Source organism: Schistocerca gregaria, chromosome 5 (genome assembly GCF_023897955.1).
Source record: "Schistocerca gregaria isolate iqSchGreg1 chromosome 5, iqSchGreg1.2, whole genome shotgun sequence".
Taxonomy (NCBI): Eukaryota; Metazoa; Arthropoda; class Insecta; order Orthoptera; family Acrididae; genus Schistocerca; species Schistocerca gregaria.
The window spans coordinates 170,322,637-170,339,040 of NC_064924.1; the positions used below are offsets into that span (position 1 = coordinate 170,322,637).

The 16,404-nt window shown below is 41.6% G+C and overlaps 1 protein-coding gene across 1 annotated transcript in view; it reads left to right on the forward strand.

Moving 5' to 3' along the window:
- The window catches only part of LOC126273001 (venom dipeptidyl peptidase 4-like), a 238,903-nt gene that overhangs the window by 160,512 nt on the left and 61,987 nt on the right, over positions 1-16,404 (forward strand). Inside the window, exon 12 of the mRNA XM_049976363.1 lies at positions 14,572-14,752. Coding sequence (XP_049832320.1) covers positions 14,572-14,752 — 181 coding nt within the window. The remainder of the gene's footprint in view (positions 1-14,571; positions 14,753-16,404) is intronic.

A 16,404-nucleotide genomic window follows, 5' to 3' on the forward strand; every position in this document is an offset into this window, starting at 1 on the left:
AACCAGAGGCTCATACAATTCTGTGAGGTTCCTTGACTCAGATGTTCTGATTTTCGCTGTCGCTGGAGTACTGAATGACTCTCCCTTAACAGATCAGGCATGCACTGTCCTCAGGAAACGGTTACTAAGGCAGCAAAGTACGTGTGATGTTCACAGGTGAAATTTTTAGAATAGAGAAATCCCTTCACAGGTGCGATTAGATGAATTATGAATCCAACAAGGAAGAGTACTATCCCCTTTAATTGAAGAAAGTAACATTCATCCTAGCAGATCGGAGAAAGAACACGTTAATAGAGAATTAATTAACTTGAGGAACATCTGTGGAAAGGCCATTGAACTAGCTTCACTTGTAAACGGTAACAACAACCACGTAGAACCAGGGACAGAAAACTGTCTAAACCAGATGTTAATGGTGACGAAATTCTTAACTCCTATCGGATTGTGTATCGCAAAGATGGGTTGGACGTTGGTGGTGGAGGTGTGTTTATACGTTCTAAAAATACTTTAATATACTATAATAGTGATATTAGTATAGATTTCGAACGCAAATAATTTGCGCGAAGGTAGGTGTTAAGGATGGATCAGACATGGTCATCGGATGCCTTTATAGACACCCTACCTTAGGAGCCCTAGTGGCGAAACATTTGAGCAGAAACTTTGAGAATATTTCGCGTAAATGTCCTGGCCAAGTTACAGTATTAGGTGGAGATTTCCACCTACCGACTATAGACTGGGAGACTCAAGTGATTAGGGCAGGTGGTAGGAACAGGGAACCAAGTGAAATTGTTCTACAACCCTTATCAGAAAATTACCTTGAGCAATTAATCAGAAACTCACTCGCATAGGTTGCATATTAGATATTCTGCTTGACAAACACACTCCAAATTTTTGACTCAGCGTATAATAGGAAATCAGTGATCGTAAGGTTGTTACAGCATCGCTGAATACTGGTGTAAGTAGGGATACAAAGAATGCTAGGAAGATCTTTCAGCTTGGCAAGAGCGACAAGAAGCAAATTTCAGATTGCCTGAGCGGTCAGGACGAAAATTTCATCTGCAGCACTAACAATGTTATCAATGTGTAAATTTCAAGAGTGCTGGACCATAGTCTTTAGACAGGAATGCGCCGAACAATGTTAAGAGGGATGGGAAAGAGCGACCGTGCTTCGACAGCCATGTTAGGATGCTGCTGCTAAAGAAAGAGAACTTCACTGCCAATTTAAACGTAGCCAAATCCGCACAGATGAACGAAATCTAAACAAATTCAAAATTATCGTGAAGAGAGCCATGCGTGAAGCATCAACGAATTCGAAAGTAAAATTTTATCAGCCGTCTTACAGATAATCCTAAGAAGTTTCGGTCTTATATTGAATCAGTAAACGGATGGAAGCGATATGTTGAGATAATATACACTGAAGAGCCAAAGAAACTGATACATCTGCCTAATACGTCGCAAGCACGAAGTTCCACAAACGACATGACATGGACTAGACTAATGTCTGAAGTAGTTCTGGAGGGAACTGACGCCATGAATACTGCAGGGATGTCCATAAATCCGTAACAGTACGAGGGGGTGGAGATCTCTTCAGAACAGCACGTTGCAAGGTATTCCAGATATGCTCAATAATGTTCATGTCTGGGTATTTTGGTGGTCAGCGAGAATGTTTAAACTTAGAAAAATGTTCCTGCAGCCAATCTGTAGCATGTCTAGACGTGTGGGGTGTCACATTATCCTACTGGAATTGCCCAAGTCCGTCGGAATGCACTATGGACATGAATGGGTGCAGGTGATCAGACAGGTTTGATTAGATTGGTGAGTTCCTAGCAAACAGAAGACAGCATTTCATTCTCAACGGAGTGAAATATTCAGACGTATAAGTAAGTTTGGGTGTGCCCCAAGGAATTGTTATAGCACCATTACTTTTCACAATATACTAGAAGCTTATAAAGACATTTTTTTATATTTCAGCGCCTATTAAGGTTTATAACATTATTTGCCCAACATTGTACACAAAAGCTCAAACTTTTTTATGCATGTTGGTTCAGTTCACTGTGTGCGTAGTTTGTAGCTCAACAGATATCGAAACGGTACTCGACTGCTCGCCACATGTCAGGTATTATAGCTTCTGCTGCGGCCTAGATCCGTCTCGAACCTATGTTCTGTAAACAACGTCCATGTTAAACCGCTATGCACTTAAATCTAGCAGAGTCAGTTCAGGAGATTGAGGGTACCAGGCAATGTGACCCTCCCTTCCATTCCATTCAGAAATCGTATCATGGAGAAATGCGCTAACATCGCCGTGACACTGAGGTGGGGCACCTTCCTGCTGTAAAATGACGTCGGGAGGCATCTGTGAAACGGATAGTTCTCTGACATATCGAGATAGGCGTGACTTGTCAGTCCACAAAAGAATGGACCAATCATACCATATTTATGTAATCACAAACACACATCAAGTTTTAGTGTGTTACTTTCGTACTCTGTCATTTCTCCTGGAATGTCACTTTCCTACATTCGAGAGTGCACAATCGAACCAGAGTCAGCTAGTTTTCTACTGGCTTGTCTAATTGATTTACAAGGGGTTCTAGCGAATGCTTCGGACAGAGATTCCATGGTTTCTTCATATACATGTGTTTTAGGATGTTTTCCAGCATTTGAAATCAAATTTCCCGTTTCTCGAAGAGTTGTGTCTAACTAAAAATGGATTTACGTGTGGTTGGATTCACGTTCCATTCTCTTCTTGCATGACGCTGAACACGTGTTATAGATGTAACTCTACTGCTCTTCCCGTTTGGGCGTCCCCACGTTGACTCTCAGGAGTACGTCCGCCTGCTGCGCAATAAACATTTGTTGGTTGACTGGTTGGTTGATTTGGGGGAGGGGACCAAACAACGAAATCATCGGTTCCATCAGATCAGAACAGCACGGGGAAGGAAGTCGGCCGGGCCCTTTCAAAGGAATCATGCCGGCATTTACCTGAAGCGATTTCGGGAAATCACGGAAAACCTAAGCCAAGACGGCCGGACGCGGGTTTGAACCGTCGTCCTCCCGAGTGGGAGACCAACGAGCTAACTACTGCGCCATCTCGCTCGGTAAACATTTGTGCACATGCGCCATGCGATTCAACACTGTTCATGAAATGGTGCGAATCACATCGTGGAGTGTCTCTATCGACTTATTTACGCAACAACATAAAATGTATACCTCTAGCTCGCACATCCCATATATGGACAACATCGGAAGTTCGATGAGACTTTCCGTGGATAACGCTGTTGTACACAGAAGGTGTAGCAACGCTCGAAAATTATAGAGAAATGCACGAAGACCTGCAGTGGATCAACGCTTGGTGTGGATATGGACAACTGAACCTTAACATAAACAAATGCGATGTACTGCGCATAATAAAGCAGTTGTTGTTGTGGTCTTCAGTCCTGAGACTGGTTTGATGCAACTCTCCATTTTACTCTATCCTGTGCAAGCGTCTTCATCTCCCAGTACTTACTGAAACCTACATCCTCCTGAATCTGCTTAAATGTATACATCTCTTGGTCTCCCTCTACGATTTTTAGCCTCCTCGTTGCCCTCCAATGCTAAATTTGTGATCCCTTGATGCCTCAGAACATGTCCTACCAACCGATCCCTTCTTCTTGTCAAGTTGTGCCACAAACTCCTCTTCTCTCCAATTCTATTCAATACTTCCTCATTAGTTATGTGATCTACCCATCTAATCTTTAGCATTCCTCTGTAGCACCACATTTCGAAAGCTTCTATTCTCTTCTTGTCCAAACTATTTATCGTCCATGTTTCACTTCCATACATGGCTACATTCCATACAAATACTTTCAGAAACGACTTCCTTACACTTAAATCCATACTCAATGTTAACAAATTTCTCTACTTCAGAAACGCTTTCCTTGCCATTGCCAGTATACATTTTATATCCTCTCTACTTCGACCATCATCAGTTATTTTTCTCCCCAAATAGCAAAACTCGTTTACTTTAAGTGTCTCGTTTCCTAATCTAATTCTCTCAGCATCACCCGACTTAATTCGACTATATTCCATTATCCTTGGCCGGCCGATGTGGCCGTGCGGTTCTAGGCGCTTCAGCCTGGAACCGCGTGACCACTGCGGTCGCAGGTTCGAATCCTGCCTCGGGCATGGATGTGTGTGATGTCTTTAGGTTAGTTAGCTTTAAGTAGTTCTAAGTTCTAGGAGACTGATGACCACAAATGTTGAGTCCCATATTGCTCAGAGCCATTTGAACCATTGAACCATTATCCTTGTTTTGGTTTTGTTGATGTTCATCTTATACCCTCCATTCAAGACACTGTCCATTCCATTCAACTGCTCTTCCAAGTCCTTTGCTGTCTCTGACAGAATTAAAATGTCATCGGCGAACCTCAAAGTTTTTATTTCTTCTCCATGGATTTTAACACCTACTCCATTTTTTTCTTTTGTTTCCTTTACTGCTTGCCCAATATACAGATTGAATAACATTGGGGGTACGCTGCAAACTTGTCTCACTCCCTTCCCAACCTCTGCTTCCCTTTCATGCCCCTCTACTCTTATAACTGCCATCTGGTTTCTGAACGAATGTAAATAGCCTTTCTCTCCCTGTATTTTACCCCTGCCAACTTTAGAATTTGAAAGAGAGTATTCCAGTCAACATTGTCAAAAGGTGTCTCTAAGTCTACAAGTGCTAGAAACGTGGGTTCCTTAATCTTTCTTCTAAGATAAGTCCTAAGGTCAGTATTGCCTCAAGTGCGCCAAAATTTCTACGGGATCCAAACTGATCTTTCCCGAGGTCGGTTTCTACCAGTTTTTCCATTCGTCTGTAAGGAATTCGCGTTAGTATTTTGCATCTGTGACTTATTAAACTGATAGTTCGGTAATTTTCACATCTGTCAACACCTGCTTTCTTTGGAATTGGAATTATTATATTCTTCTTGAACTCTCAGGGTATTTCGCCTGTCTCATACATCTTGCTCACCAGATGGTAGAGTTTTGCCAGGACTGGCTCTCCCAAGGCCGTCAGTAGCTCTAATGGAATGTTGTCTACTCCCGGGCCTTGTTTCGGCTAAGGTCTTTCAGTGCTGTGTCAAACTCTTCACGCAGTATCGTATCTTCCATTTCATCTTCATCTACATCCTCTTCCATTTCCATAATATTGTACATCGCCCTTGTATAGACCCTCTATATAGTCCTTCCACCTTTCTGCTTTCCCTTCTTTGCTGAGAACTGGGTTTCCATCTGAGCTCTTGATATTCATACAAGTGGTTCTCTTTTCTCCAAAAGTCTCTTTAATTTTCCTGTAGGCAGTATCTATCTTACCTCTAGTGAGATAAGCCTCTACATCCTTACATTTGTCCTCTAGCTATACCTGTTTAGCCACTTTGCACTTCCTGTCGATCTCATTTTTGAGACGTTTGTATTCCTTTTTGCCTGCTTCATTTACTGCACTTTTATATTTTCTCGTTTCATCAATTAAATTCATAGACATATTCATAGACTCATTATTGTATCTTTACACGATGCTGGACAGTCACTGGAAACAATTACTTCCATAAAATATATAGAAGTGCGCCTACAGAGGGATTTAAATTGAAACGACCACATAAAATTAATCACATGTAGGGCAGAACGCTAGACTGAAAGTCACTGGAAGACTCCTCAGTAAATGCAGTCCGCCAGCAGAGAAGGTAACTTACAAAAATCCTCGTTTGACCAACACTTGAATACTGTTATTAACAGATGAGTCTGATAGAGTAAACAGTTGATATCCGCGTTTCGTTATGGATTCATTTAGTTTGCATGAAAGCATCACAGAGAGGCTCAGGCGACACCAGTGGGAGACACTGCAAGACAGGCCTTCTGCCTCGCAATGTGGTCTACTGATAAAGACTTCCGAGGGTGTACATCCCTAGAAGAGTCAGCCTTCTTTCCACTTACATCTAGTGAAAAGATGCTGAAGATAAAATCAGAAACATTCGGTTCCATATGAACGCTTACCAGCAATCGTTCTTCTCGTGAACAATTCACGATTGGAACAGGAAAATGGGGAAGTGTTAGTGGTACGCCAAGTACCCACCGCCACACACGGGAAGGCGGTTTGCGTAATACAGATGTAAAAATAAGTCTAAACTGTCTGGACTGTGCTTGGCAATCTCCCCACCACTGCAAGGATGTAACGTAACGGTTTACAAACATTCCATAACTGACACAGTCTGCATGGTTGCCACTAGGTTTCCCATGACTTCGTGCTATGTGGCAGTTGTGGGAGATATTTATAGCTGAAATACTTTAGTATAACCAGGTATTCCTTGAAATCAAGGGATGTAATAGTTGTGACATTTCGTAGCTGTCACAGCGTAAATGATTGTTATATTTAGTCCGCTTGTCGTGCTTTACAAGAAAACACGCTCTAAGTTTAGAATTCAACAGCTCGTTTGCACTTTGTGTAAAAATGACACATTTCAACCCAAAAACGCTGTTAATCAAGTATAAATGCGTCTCTTCTTGTAGAACATATGCGTGCAATGCAGATGTGATTGTACATTGTAAGGTCTAGCAATCTCTGTTAAAGTGTCGAAAGAGTTACTTGAAAAATGTGGTAAGGTGTATGTGGAGAGAAAAGGTGTGACTAGAGTTTAACAAAGTAGTTTTATTTTTTCAGTATGTTTACAGTGAATAATATTTGCAAAGTAGGTTTTACACAAGGTCCAGACACATTATAGGAAGGAGAAAAATTCCGTTTAACGACCCACCGACCTCCGACTGATCAGAGACAAAGCTCAAGCTCGGATTGTGTCAGGGATGGGGAAGGAAATCGGCCGTGTCCTTTAAAAGCAACTATCCAAGCTTTTGCCTGGAGTGCTTTAGGGAAATTGTTGGAAACATAAATCTGGATGGCCAGACAGGGGTTCCAACTGTCGTTCTCCTGAATGCAAGCTCAGTGTGCTAACTGCTGCGCCACCTCCGTCGGTCCAGTCACGTTAATGTGTCCACCGCCTATCTTCGACGTCAACATGCAATAACCTGTGACTGCACTAGCGTTCAAGGGTATATAAAACTTGTCCAGGGAACGTGGAAAACAGTATACTTATTGTCGCAATGCAGAAACTGAGCGATTTATCTGATGTCAAGACGAAAATGATAATTAGCTTTCGGATCAAGGGTGGAAGCATTTCCGAAATGGCTTTAGCTTGGAAACTGTTCGTGTGGTTAAAATATACTGTGCATGACAAAATGATGCTATTCAAAACCGGCTCAAGGCAACTGTTTTGCACCACAAAAGATAGGAATGAACGACGGCTGCAGAGATGAGCATTGCTGAATATAATTACACCTGTTGAGCAACTGACTGACTAGATGAACCAAGGAAACTACTAACAGTGTCTCCTTAACGACCGTTCGGCGAACATTGTTGCTTACGGGCTTCCACAGTGGGTGCCTCGTTCATGCACCTGTGCTGACTGCTGTTCATGGCGACGAAGGCTGGAATTTACTCTCCAATACCGTTACGACGTCCACCGAATGGTGACAGGTGGCCTTTTCAGATGAATCACATTTATTGTTCCATCAGACAGATGGCCATTGGCGTGTACGGCGTGAAACGTCTGAAAGCAAACACCCTACAATACTAGTTGGTCTGGGAAATGTTTTCGTGGAATGTCCTGTGTGATCTCCTCGTTCTGAAAGGCATACCAGATCAATACAAGTATGGATGTATACCTGGGGACCATATTCACCCCTGCAAGAAATTTGTTTTTCTTCGGCATTATGGTATCTACCAGCAGGGCAATGCAATATGTCAAAGTGTATGTGCTCGATTTGAAGAGCACCAGTATGACTTAACCGTACTCTACTGGCCACCAAACTCCCTGGATTTAAACCCAACACAAAGTCTGTGGGACCACCTCATTTGGGCTGTTCACACCATGGCTCCCCAGCTGAGAAATGTAGTGCACCTGGCCACAGCACTGGAGGTGCAAAGCTCCACATCCTTGGTGGTACCTTCCAGAACCTCAATGACTCTCTTCCTGAGCATGTCACACTGCGAAACGTAGCTATTCCGTCTTTTCACAGGTGGTGACATTAATGTGACTGGACAGTGTACTCATAGGTCCGCTTTGGAAGTCAGCTGATTGAGTTTTCATTGAATAATATTTACAAAATATATGTCCCACATTTGGAACAGTTCATACAATTTTATGTTTAACAGTATAGACTCCAGCCACTTTAATGTTCGGCTATGAATGTTTTCAATGAATAATATTTACAAAATACGTATCACACAAGCTGGAATACTTCGTATAATTTTACACTCTACTGTTCTCCTAATAACATGTTTTCATAGGTAACTAGGTGCAAAACTGTGTACAATATTTACAAAATATGTAATATCAGTTTAACAGCATACACTACTTATAGAATAGGACTCACATGTTGGAACATTTGCAATAAATGAAAGTAAATTTTTCTGTGCAGTTGTGGTATGGTTCTACATTGTACAGCTTGAAGCAGTTGTTGTTGTACCACATTACATGACATTTTTACACTTTACAGTTCGCCCATGAGACATAAAAAAAGTATGATCATGCTTCGATGACCACCAGCAGAAAAAACTACACTAATTTGCCCACATAGTATGCAGTTCAAAACAACAATAGGTACAGAATATATTCTACTGTACTTATAAAAATAATCTAACTCGCACATTAGCATATGAAGTATGCACTCAGTCTAACATGTATACATAGTATCAAAATCGAACATGCACGCACACACCCACCCACACACCCACACACACACGCGCGTCTATATACATACTATGATAAACAAATCATTCTGTTCCAGATGCATCCCACATTTTTGCTACAGGAATAACAAATGCATTCACTCTGTCTCACTAAACAGATGAAATTGCCAATGTCCATATAAAGTAGCTCTGGGGTATTCAAAATAAATTCTTGCAAACTCGTAATGAAACTGATACGCAGGCAGTTTAGATAGGTCTGATATACACTTACCTACAGAAACAGGTTTTTTGAACTTTACCAGAATCTTCATCAACTCCAGAGTTGCAAATTCGTTGCTGAACATAGTAGCCCACTTAAAATTTGACCTCAGCGTCCCTCCCACGAACTGAGTAAATAAATATTTCAATGGTTTATAACATTCTGCATGGTTTTCCAGATAATTGCGCATTTATTAACTTGTAAAAATCTTTTTCAAATAAACTTGTGGTGGAACCAACCTTTTCCGAATTTTATCAGCATATGATTTCAAATGGGGGTGCTGCTTGAATTCGGTATTGTGGGCGACTGTACTCAGTTGCAACCCCAACTTGAGAAAATGCTGGAGGTTTCGATAATATATAGTCTGCCTTGTTTTGTCCTCCAGCGTAGTCATCAGCTTAGGGTGGGAACATGGTAAGTGGAACATATCCTACAGCAGAATCTGCCATAAAAGCTGAGAAATTAGCTAATATGATGACTTCAGAACCAGACAGCCATAGAAACCCTCGAACATGTAAGACCTATGGGTAGTTACATGGCTTGCACATGTAAATTATTGAAATGCAAGTACAGGATGTAACTTGTGTTGCCAGATGTTTTATTAAACTTTTCACGCATTTGCGCGTTATATACCTAGGTATGCCTATGGACACATTGGAAACTTCCTCGTGACTCCGACACTCAAAAACATAGCAGCCCAAAAATATCAGTTAAGAGTTTAATTTCCACATCTATGTGTTTGAGAATGTCGTCCTACGAAAACCCTGGCATTGGGTAATAGAATTCAGGGATCAGCATCTATGTTTCCATGTGTGTACTCCGGAACTGCTCGAAAATGTCTGCAACTGAGCATGTTTAAGCAGCAATATTTCAGCGACATTTACTGAAACAAAAAACCTTGGACCTGTTTATCGGAAAGTCTTTCATTACGTATATCCCTTGTTTTGTTCATTGCACCTTGGAGACAGCATATATCTCTGTTGATCAGTTTGGTAGGTATGAATATGGAATGCTGACTTTTATTTTGATACTGAATCTTTTATTGTGTTCTAAATCACCTATGTTAAATTTCTGTTTTCAAGGGTCTGGCGTTTCATGGGTCTAGTACACACATGGTATTTAGAAGCTCATTATCTAGAACTTAAATTGCTTAGTATCTACAAGATCTGGGAGCCATAAGTCTTCCAACCCTCGAATTGTAATACAGCTATGTAGAAATCTATTGCTTGTTGATTTGTGGAGCTATTGAACTATGGTCTCCAAAGTTATTGTGAAATAATGTCTTTACAAAAACACACAAAATTGTAGAAATTATTTCATTCTAAAGAGTTCTATTCCTGGTTGTGGCCAATGCTGTAAGCAGTCATAATCATCAACTATTTCGTTAGGGTCATCATAGTTGTAAGTCGTCGTGGTCTCCTGACCTTCATTGCTTACATATTACGCCCTCACAATCATATTCCTCACATCAAGACGCTTCATTCGAACCCAAACTCGATGAGATAAAGTCAATGTTGTATAAATTCATGTAAACGGTATTCAAATAACTAGTAAATCGCAAATGGGCTCCGAGATTGAAATACTCCAGGCTGGCGTACACAGACACATTCAAGACGGTCACAGGGGCTTTTAGTTCGGGAGATGCAAACTGCACGCCGGGGGGCCGGTCCTTCAGAGGCCGACTCAGCCTATCTATGTCGGCTAGTGACCGCCAATAGAGCAGACAACGTTTGCTTGAGTGAAAGGAATAAAGGCCCCGTGTTTGGCTTAAAAGCAAACTCCACTACATTGTGTGGGAGCGCCTAGCCTACGCAGTCTTTACAACATAGCACGCAGTTTCAGAGATTTTCACAGGGAGACAGCAAACGCCAACGCCGATGCTACAGATTTCCGGATTGGTCGCCTTAAACGAAACGTCATTTTCCAGTTTTAGAAGAGCAATGCTGATTGGCAGATGATATTTCTGACGCCTGGAGCTGGAGGAGTAGTGGAAGAGACCATAAGATGGTACATCTTCATGACTCGTGTGGAGAGGGGCCGTTCCATTGTCGCTCTTGGGGCGAGAACACGTAATGAGAGCGTGCGCGCTCGTACGTCTACTCAAAGAGCGAGGAACAAGTCTCTCCTCAGTACTTCACTGGGAGAGCACTTCTGTCGAGAGCGAATCAGAGTGCGACTCTATATTGATTCCTTGCGATTAAGCGTTGTTCACTGTGTTGGCCGCCATATTTATTGTGCGGTGTGAACGGACAGAGTTATAGTTAAACGCCTGCGAGCGAATTTTTGAGTGGCATCACGGTGGACTGGTTCTCTGACCGGTGTACCACGCCAATAGTTAGACTAGGGACGGATAGGAGTCCTTGACTTCATCAAGGTGTAGGGAGAGTTTGATTGGCGAAGGTCAATCCAGATAGAACCAGAGTTATTGTATTTGTCAGCAGCGAGCGACACAGACAGCAGTCATCGCAGCTTACGGTATTGTGCGCTACAGCTCTTGCAAGCCCCATATTTCCTACACAACAGTACACTTCACTGCATGTCACACGCGACAGCCTCGATCGTACCTAGCAACATTCTAATGGGTAATTATTCAAGTTGAGTAGGCGTGGCTCTCAACCATTCTGCCAAGTCAATAACAATCTTAAACTTTGTATAGAAATTTCATTATCGAATCCTATCCTTGAGAAGTAATTCACATTCCGAAAAGAACCTGGAAATAACTTATTCAGTTCATAATTAAAAGTGCCATTATGATTTCTCAGAATTTTAGCAAAATAAATAATAATTTTCGTTAGTTTCATGTTTTTCTTACACTAACTAGCACTACTCCAGTACCCAAGTATCCCACTAGCTACGTAAGAAATTTTGTGAATTTTTGTGTCATGTTCGTACAGCAGACGACTCTAGAAGATATTTATTGCTGAAAGTTTTTCAGGCATTTCTCTTTAGAACGTTAGGACCGTCTGTCTGACTTCTGTAGTAGTGTGGGGGTGGAAATTGCATCTTGCAGGAGCCACAGGGTAATGGGTACATCTCAGATTACTCCGTTGCACAGAATGACTGCACCCATGCCGCTCACATAGTGTATGTGTTTTGGAGACCAATTGCTAATTTTTTTATGCTGAATATCTATAATTCTACTGTCAAGTATGTCCTCTAACATTGGTTAAATAATTTTTTTTTATTTCACCCTGTTGGGGCTTCCTTATAAACGTCAGTAAATTTTTCTTGATTGTGAAATTTTTAAGAATATTATATTCTGTAAACCAGATGTTCTTTCAAATTCTATGTTACCAATCTATATTACATTTAAACTGATAGGCTGGATACCTAGCATATACGGTTTTTCGCTGCCTATTCCATATATTCTACCTGTCTGACTACCACCGAGTTGTTTAATCAAATTGCCAGCACCATCTTCTTTTAAAACATTTGCTGTGACATTCTTGCAAGTAATGCAGTAACAGGTCTGGATGCTTCTCTGAGTGACTGATTCTTTCCAAATGCCCTTACCTTAGCAGTCGCAGTTTCTCCAGAATAACCTTATGTCCTCCAAGGACTTTATATTTAGTCGACATGCTGTTTACACTAAGCGGACTTTAAGATAATTAACAACTTATATACATAACCTCAAAATTTGCCTGAGAGCAAATATTTGTTTCCTGAGACCTTGAGAGAGATGTGGTCATTTTAAAAATGAAATATGGGCGTCAGCTATGCTAGTGAACAATGCCACGCCTTAAAACAATCCACGTAGATGGCTCAAGACTAACACCTTCGAATATTGAACAGTGTAAGGCCAAGTCTTGCCAAAGCCTCCCCTCTGTGGAGAGTGCTGTGTCTCAGTTGCTGAGTACGTGAATCAACTGCACATCCTGGTCACCAGGGTGCAACATATGAACAGGGTGACACCAAACAGAAACTCAGTGACATTTTCGCGCAAAACAGCACATCCAGTATTCGGTCCTGATCAGTGAGTGACGATTGTGCAGATATTAAGAACAAAATATATAAGAACCCCAATCTCCCCAAGAGAAAATAAGATGATAAGGAATTCCTGAAATAAAAAACATTAATTACTGGTGTCACAAGATGACTGATGAAGCCAACCAGATGAAGGTGGCCGACAACAACAAGACGAGCACACATGCGCTTACAAATTCCCTTCATACCCCGCGGCCAACTGTGCAGTTTGAAGGTCCTAACGCAAACCGTTCGGAAGTTATGACAATTTTATTTCGTGTGGTTCGATAACTGTCACCCTGTATGAGCAAAACCATTGTCTCTATTAACCAAATTGTCTACCAACCTAATCCCAACTGCCTCTTTATATAAAAACTGTTTCGAAAACCTGAAGAACTGGCAACTATCACAGTCTTATCAAATTTCATCCCGTGTACCTCGTTTAGGAAATGTTCTACTACCGCCGATTTTTCCGGCTGTTCTAGCGTCGTGTGACGGCAATGTTTCACGTACCTGTCCTGAACTGGTCGATGTAAGCTTTCCAACATTAACATCGAACTTTAGATATTCCAGGCTCCCTAAGTCCGTAATCATCTTCCACAGAGCTGAGTAGTCCCCTGATCTTGGAACATGGACAGAACACACTCTTAAAGTTAAAACTTCTAAAAGTTTCTCCAGTCGTAAACGATGTGCTCTCAGCATAAGGAATAAAGGCCACAGCTTTATGCTTCCCTTCGTGCACGTCTGGGGATGGTCGATACCAGCCAGCTAAACATGCAGTCACACTTTACCGAAATAACTCAAAAGATGTATCAATCAAAACACAGGTTCTAAAGATATAACTATCAAAACGCGTTTTCATCAACTTTAGTTTTGCCAGTCAACTTTAAATAACAGCTGGCATGAAAATATTCTAATAGATCCAGTGAAATGGTCAGGTGTGAAGCTCTGTAAGCATACAACGTACTGTAGGTGTCAGCGATGTTGACTAAACGTATTTTGATGTTTATTTTCTGTTTCTCCACTCTGAGAAATATGTGTCTTTTTTGTGCTATTTTTTATGCTTTGCAGCAGGATTTCGTTCTATATCACATATCTGATTTTCGGTGTTAACGGAATTTGAATGATATTATATTATTGTGAATAACCAGTTTGATGCCTCCGATCTAAACACAATAACATATAATTTCAGGTCATCAAATTAAAAAGGGGACATTCAAGTAAAAAGGTGTGTTTTGTATGTGCTAAAGAAGTGTGTTTAACATTTAGCTGTAAAGATACCCTACCTTAAAGAGTGTGAGTAGATATATACAAATCATTTGAAATACAATAAAATGTTTGTACTTTCTGAAAGATACGTTCTCAAACTCACAGATCCAGTTATATCAGAAGTGAAAATTTTAGAATCTCATCTGGTATTCGATAAATTTTTGCAGATGCTCGTAGTCGTAGTCCACCATGTTTGTTTATTACCCTGCCAAAACTTTTTGTTGCCTTATTTGTGGATCTGCAGTCCACCTTGCCTAATAACCTATTTACTTGACAGTAAGTGTGCCACAAAAAGTGTTTTCCCTGTTGTGCCTCACAGATATCAGCAAAGACGTGGTGCTGAACTTGGACCTGCGGAGGTCGCTGTCCCTCAAGCAGCTGCCTCAACGATTGGACGACTGGGTGGACGTGGGCGACGGCATGCGTGCACAGGTTCGCATGTGGCTCCCGCCTGGGCTAGACCCAGAGGGCTCCGAGAAGAGGCCCGCCATCGTCGATGTGTGAGTATAGGCGGCTCTCCGCTGGTCTCAAACCCTACACTTCCAGCAAGAAAATCCTACAAGCTCGTTGTTTCCCAAGAATTCGACAGAGTATTCCTCGACAGACCCAGCTGGTCAGGTGCCAAGGCACAAAGTACTGCAGGCCGCTGTGGCCGAGCAGTTCTAGGGGCTTCAGTCCAGAACCGCGCTGCTGCTATGGTCGCAGGTTCGAATCCTGCCTCGGGCGTAGATGTGTGTTGTCCATAGGCTAGTTAGGTTCAAGTAATTCTAAGTTCTAGGGGACTGATGACCTCAGATGTTAAGTCCCATAGTGCTTAGAGCCATTTGAACCATTTTGTTCACGAGGTACTCAGGGTAATGTGCTTTCTGCGATGTAATTCTTGTACAGTATGCTACGCGATGGCACCAAGATTCACCGTCAGCAATTTTTTAATATCACCAACAATAGAAAAACCACGCTACACTATACTTTGAGGTGTCAAAAATCACGGGTAGCGATATGCTTATATACAGATAGCAGTAGCATCGCCTACAGAAGTTTTAAAAGGGCATTCATTGCATTGTCGGAGCTTTATTTGTACTTATGTTACTCACGTGAAAAGTTTTCCGACGTGAATTTGGCCGCACGACCTGAATCAACGGACTTTGAACGCGGAATGGCAGTAGAGCTAGATGCACAGGTCATTCCATTTCGGAAATCGTTAGGGAATTTAGTATTCTGGGATCCACAATGTCAAGATTGTGCCGAGAACATTAAATTTCTACCCCTCGCTACGGATGACGCAGTGGACGAAGGCCGTCATATAACGACTGAGAGCAGCGGCATTTGCGTAGAGTTTGTAACCTCCCAACACAAAGATTCCGTAACCTCCCTATAGTAAAAATGCGACTAATCTCTCAGTAAAAAATTGTGGCTCACTTGTTGTTGTTGTGGTCTTCAGTCCTGAGACTGGTTTGATGCAACTCTCCATGCTACTCTATCCTGTGCAAACTTCTTCATCTCCTAGTACCTACTACAACCTACATCCTTCTGAATCTGCTTAGTGTAGTCATCTCTTGGTCTCCCTCTACGATTTTTACCCTCCACGCTGCCCTCCAATACTAAATTGGTGATCCCTTGATGCCTCAGAACATCTCCTACCACCCGGTCCTTTCTTCTGGTCAAGTTGTGCCATAAACTTCTCTTCTCCCCAATCCGATTCAATACTTCCTCATTAGTTATGTGATCTACCCATCTAATCTTCAGCATTCTTCTGTAGCACCACATTTCTAAAGCTTCTACTCTCTTCATGTCCAAACTATTTATCGTCCATGATTCACTTCCATACTCGATACAAATACTTCCAGACATGACTTCCTGATACTTAAATCTATACTCGATGTTAACAAATTTCTCTTCCTCAGAAACGCTTTCCATGCCATTTCCAGTCTACATTTTATATCCTCTCTACTTCGACCATCATCAGTTATTTTGCTCCCCAAATAGTAAAACTCCCTTACTACTTTAAGTGTCTCACTTCCTAATCTAGTACCCTCAGCATCACCCGACTTAATTCGACTACATTCCATTATCCTCATTTTGCTTTTATTGAAGATCATCTTATATCTTCCCTTCAAGACACTATCCATTCCGTTCAACTGCTCTTCCAAGT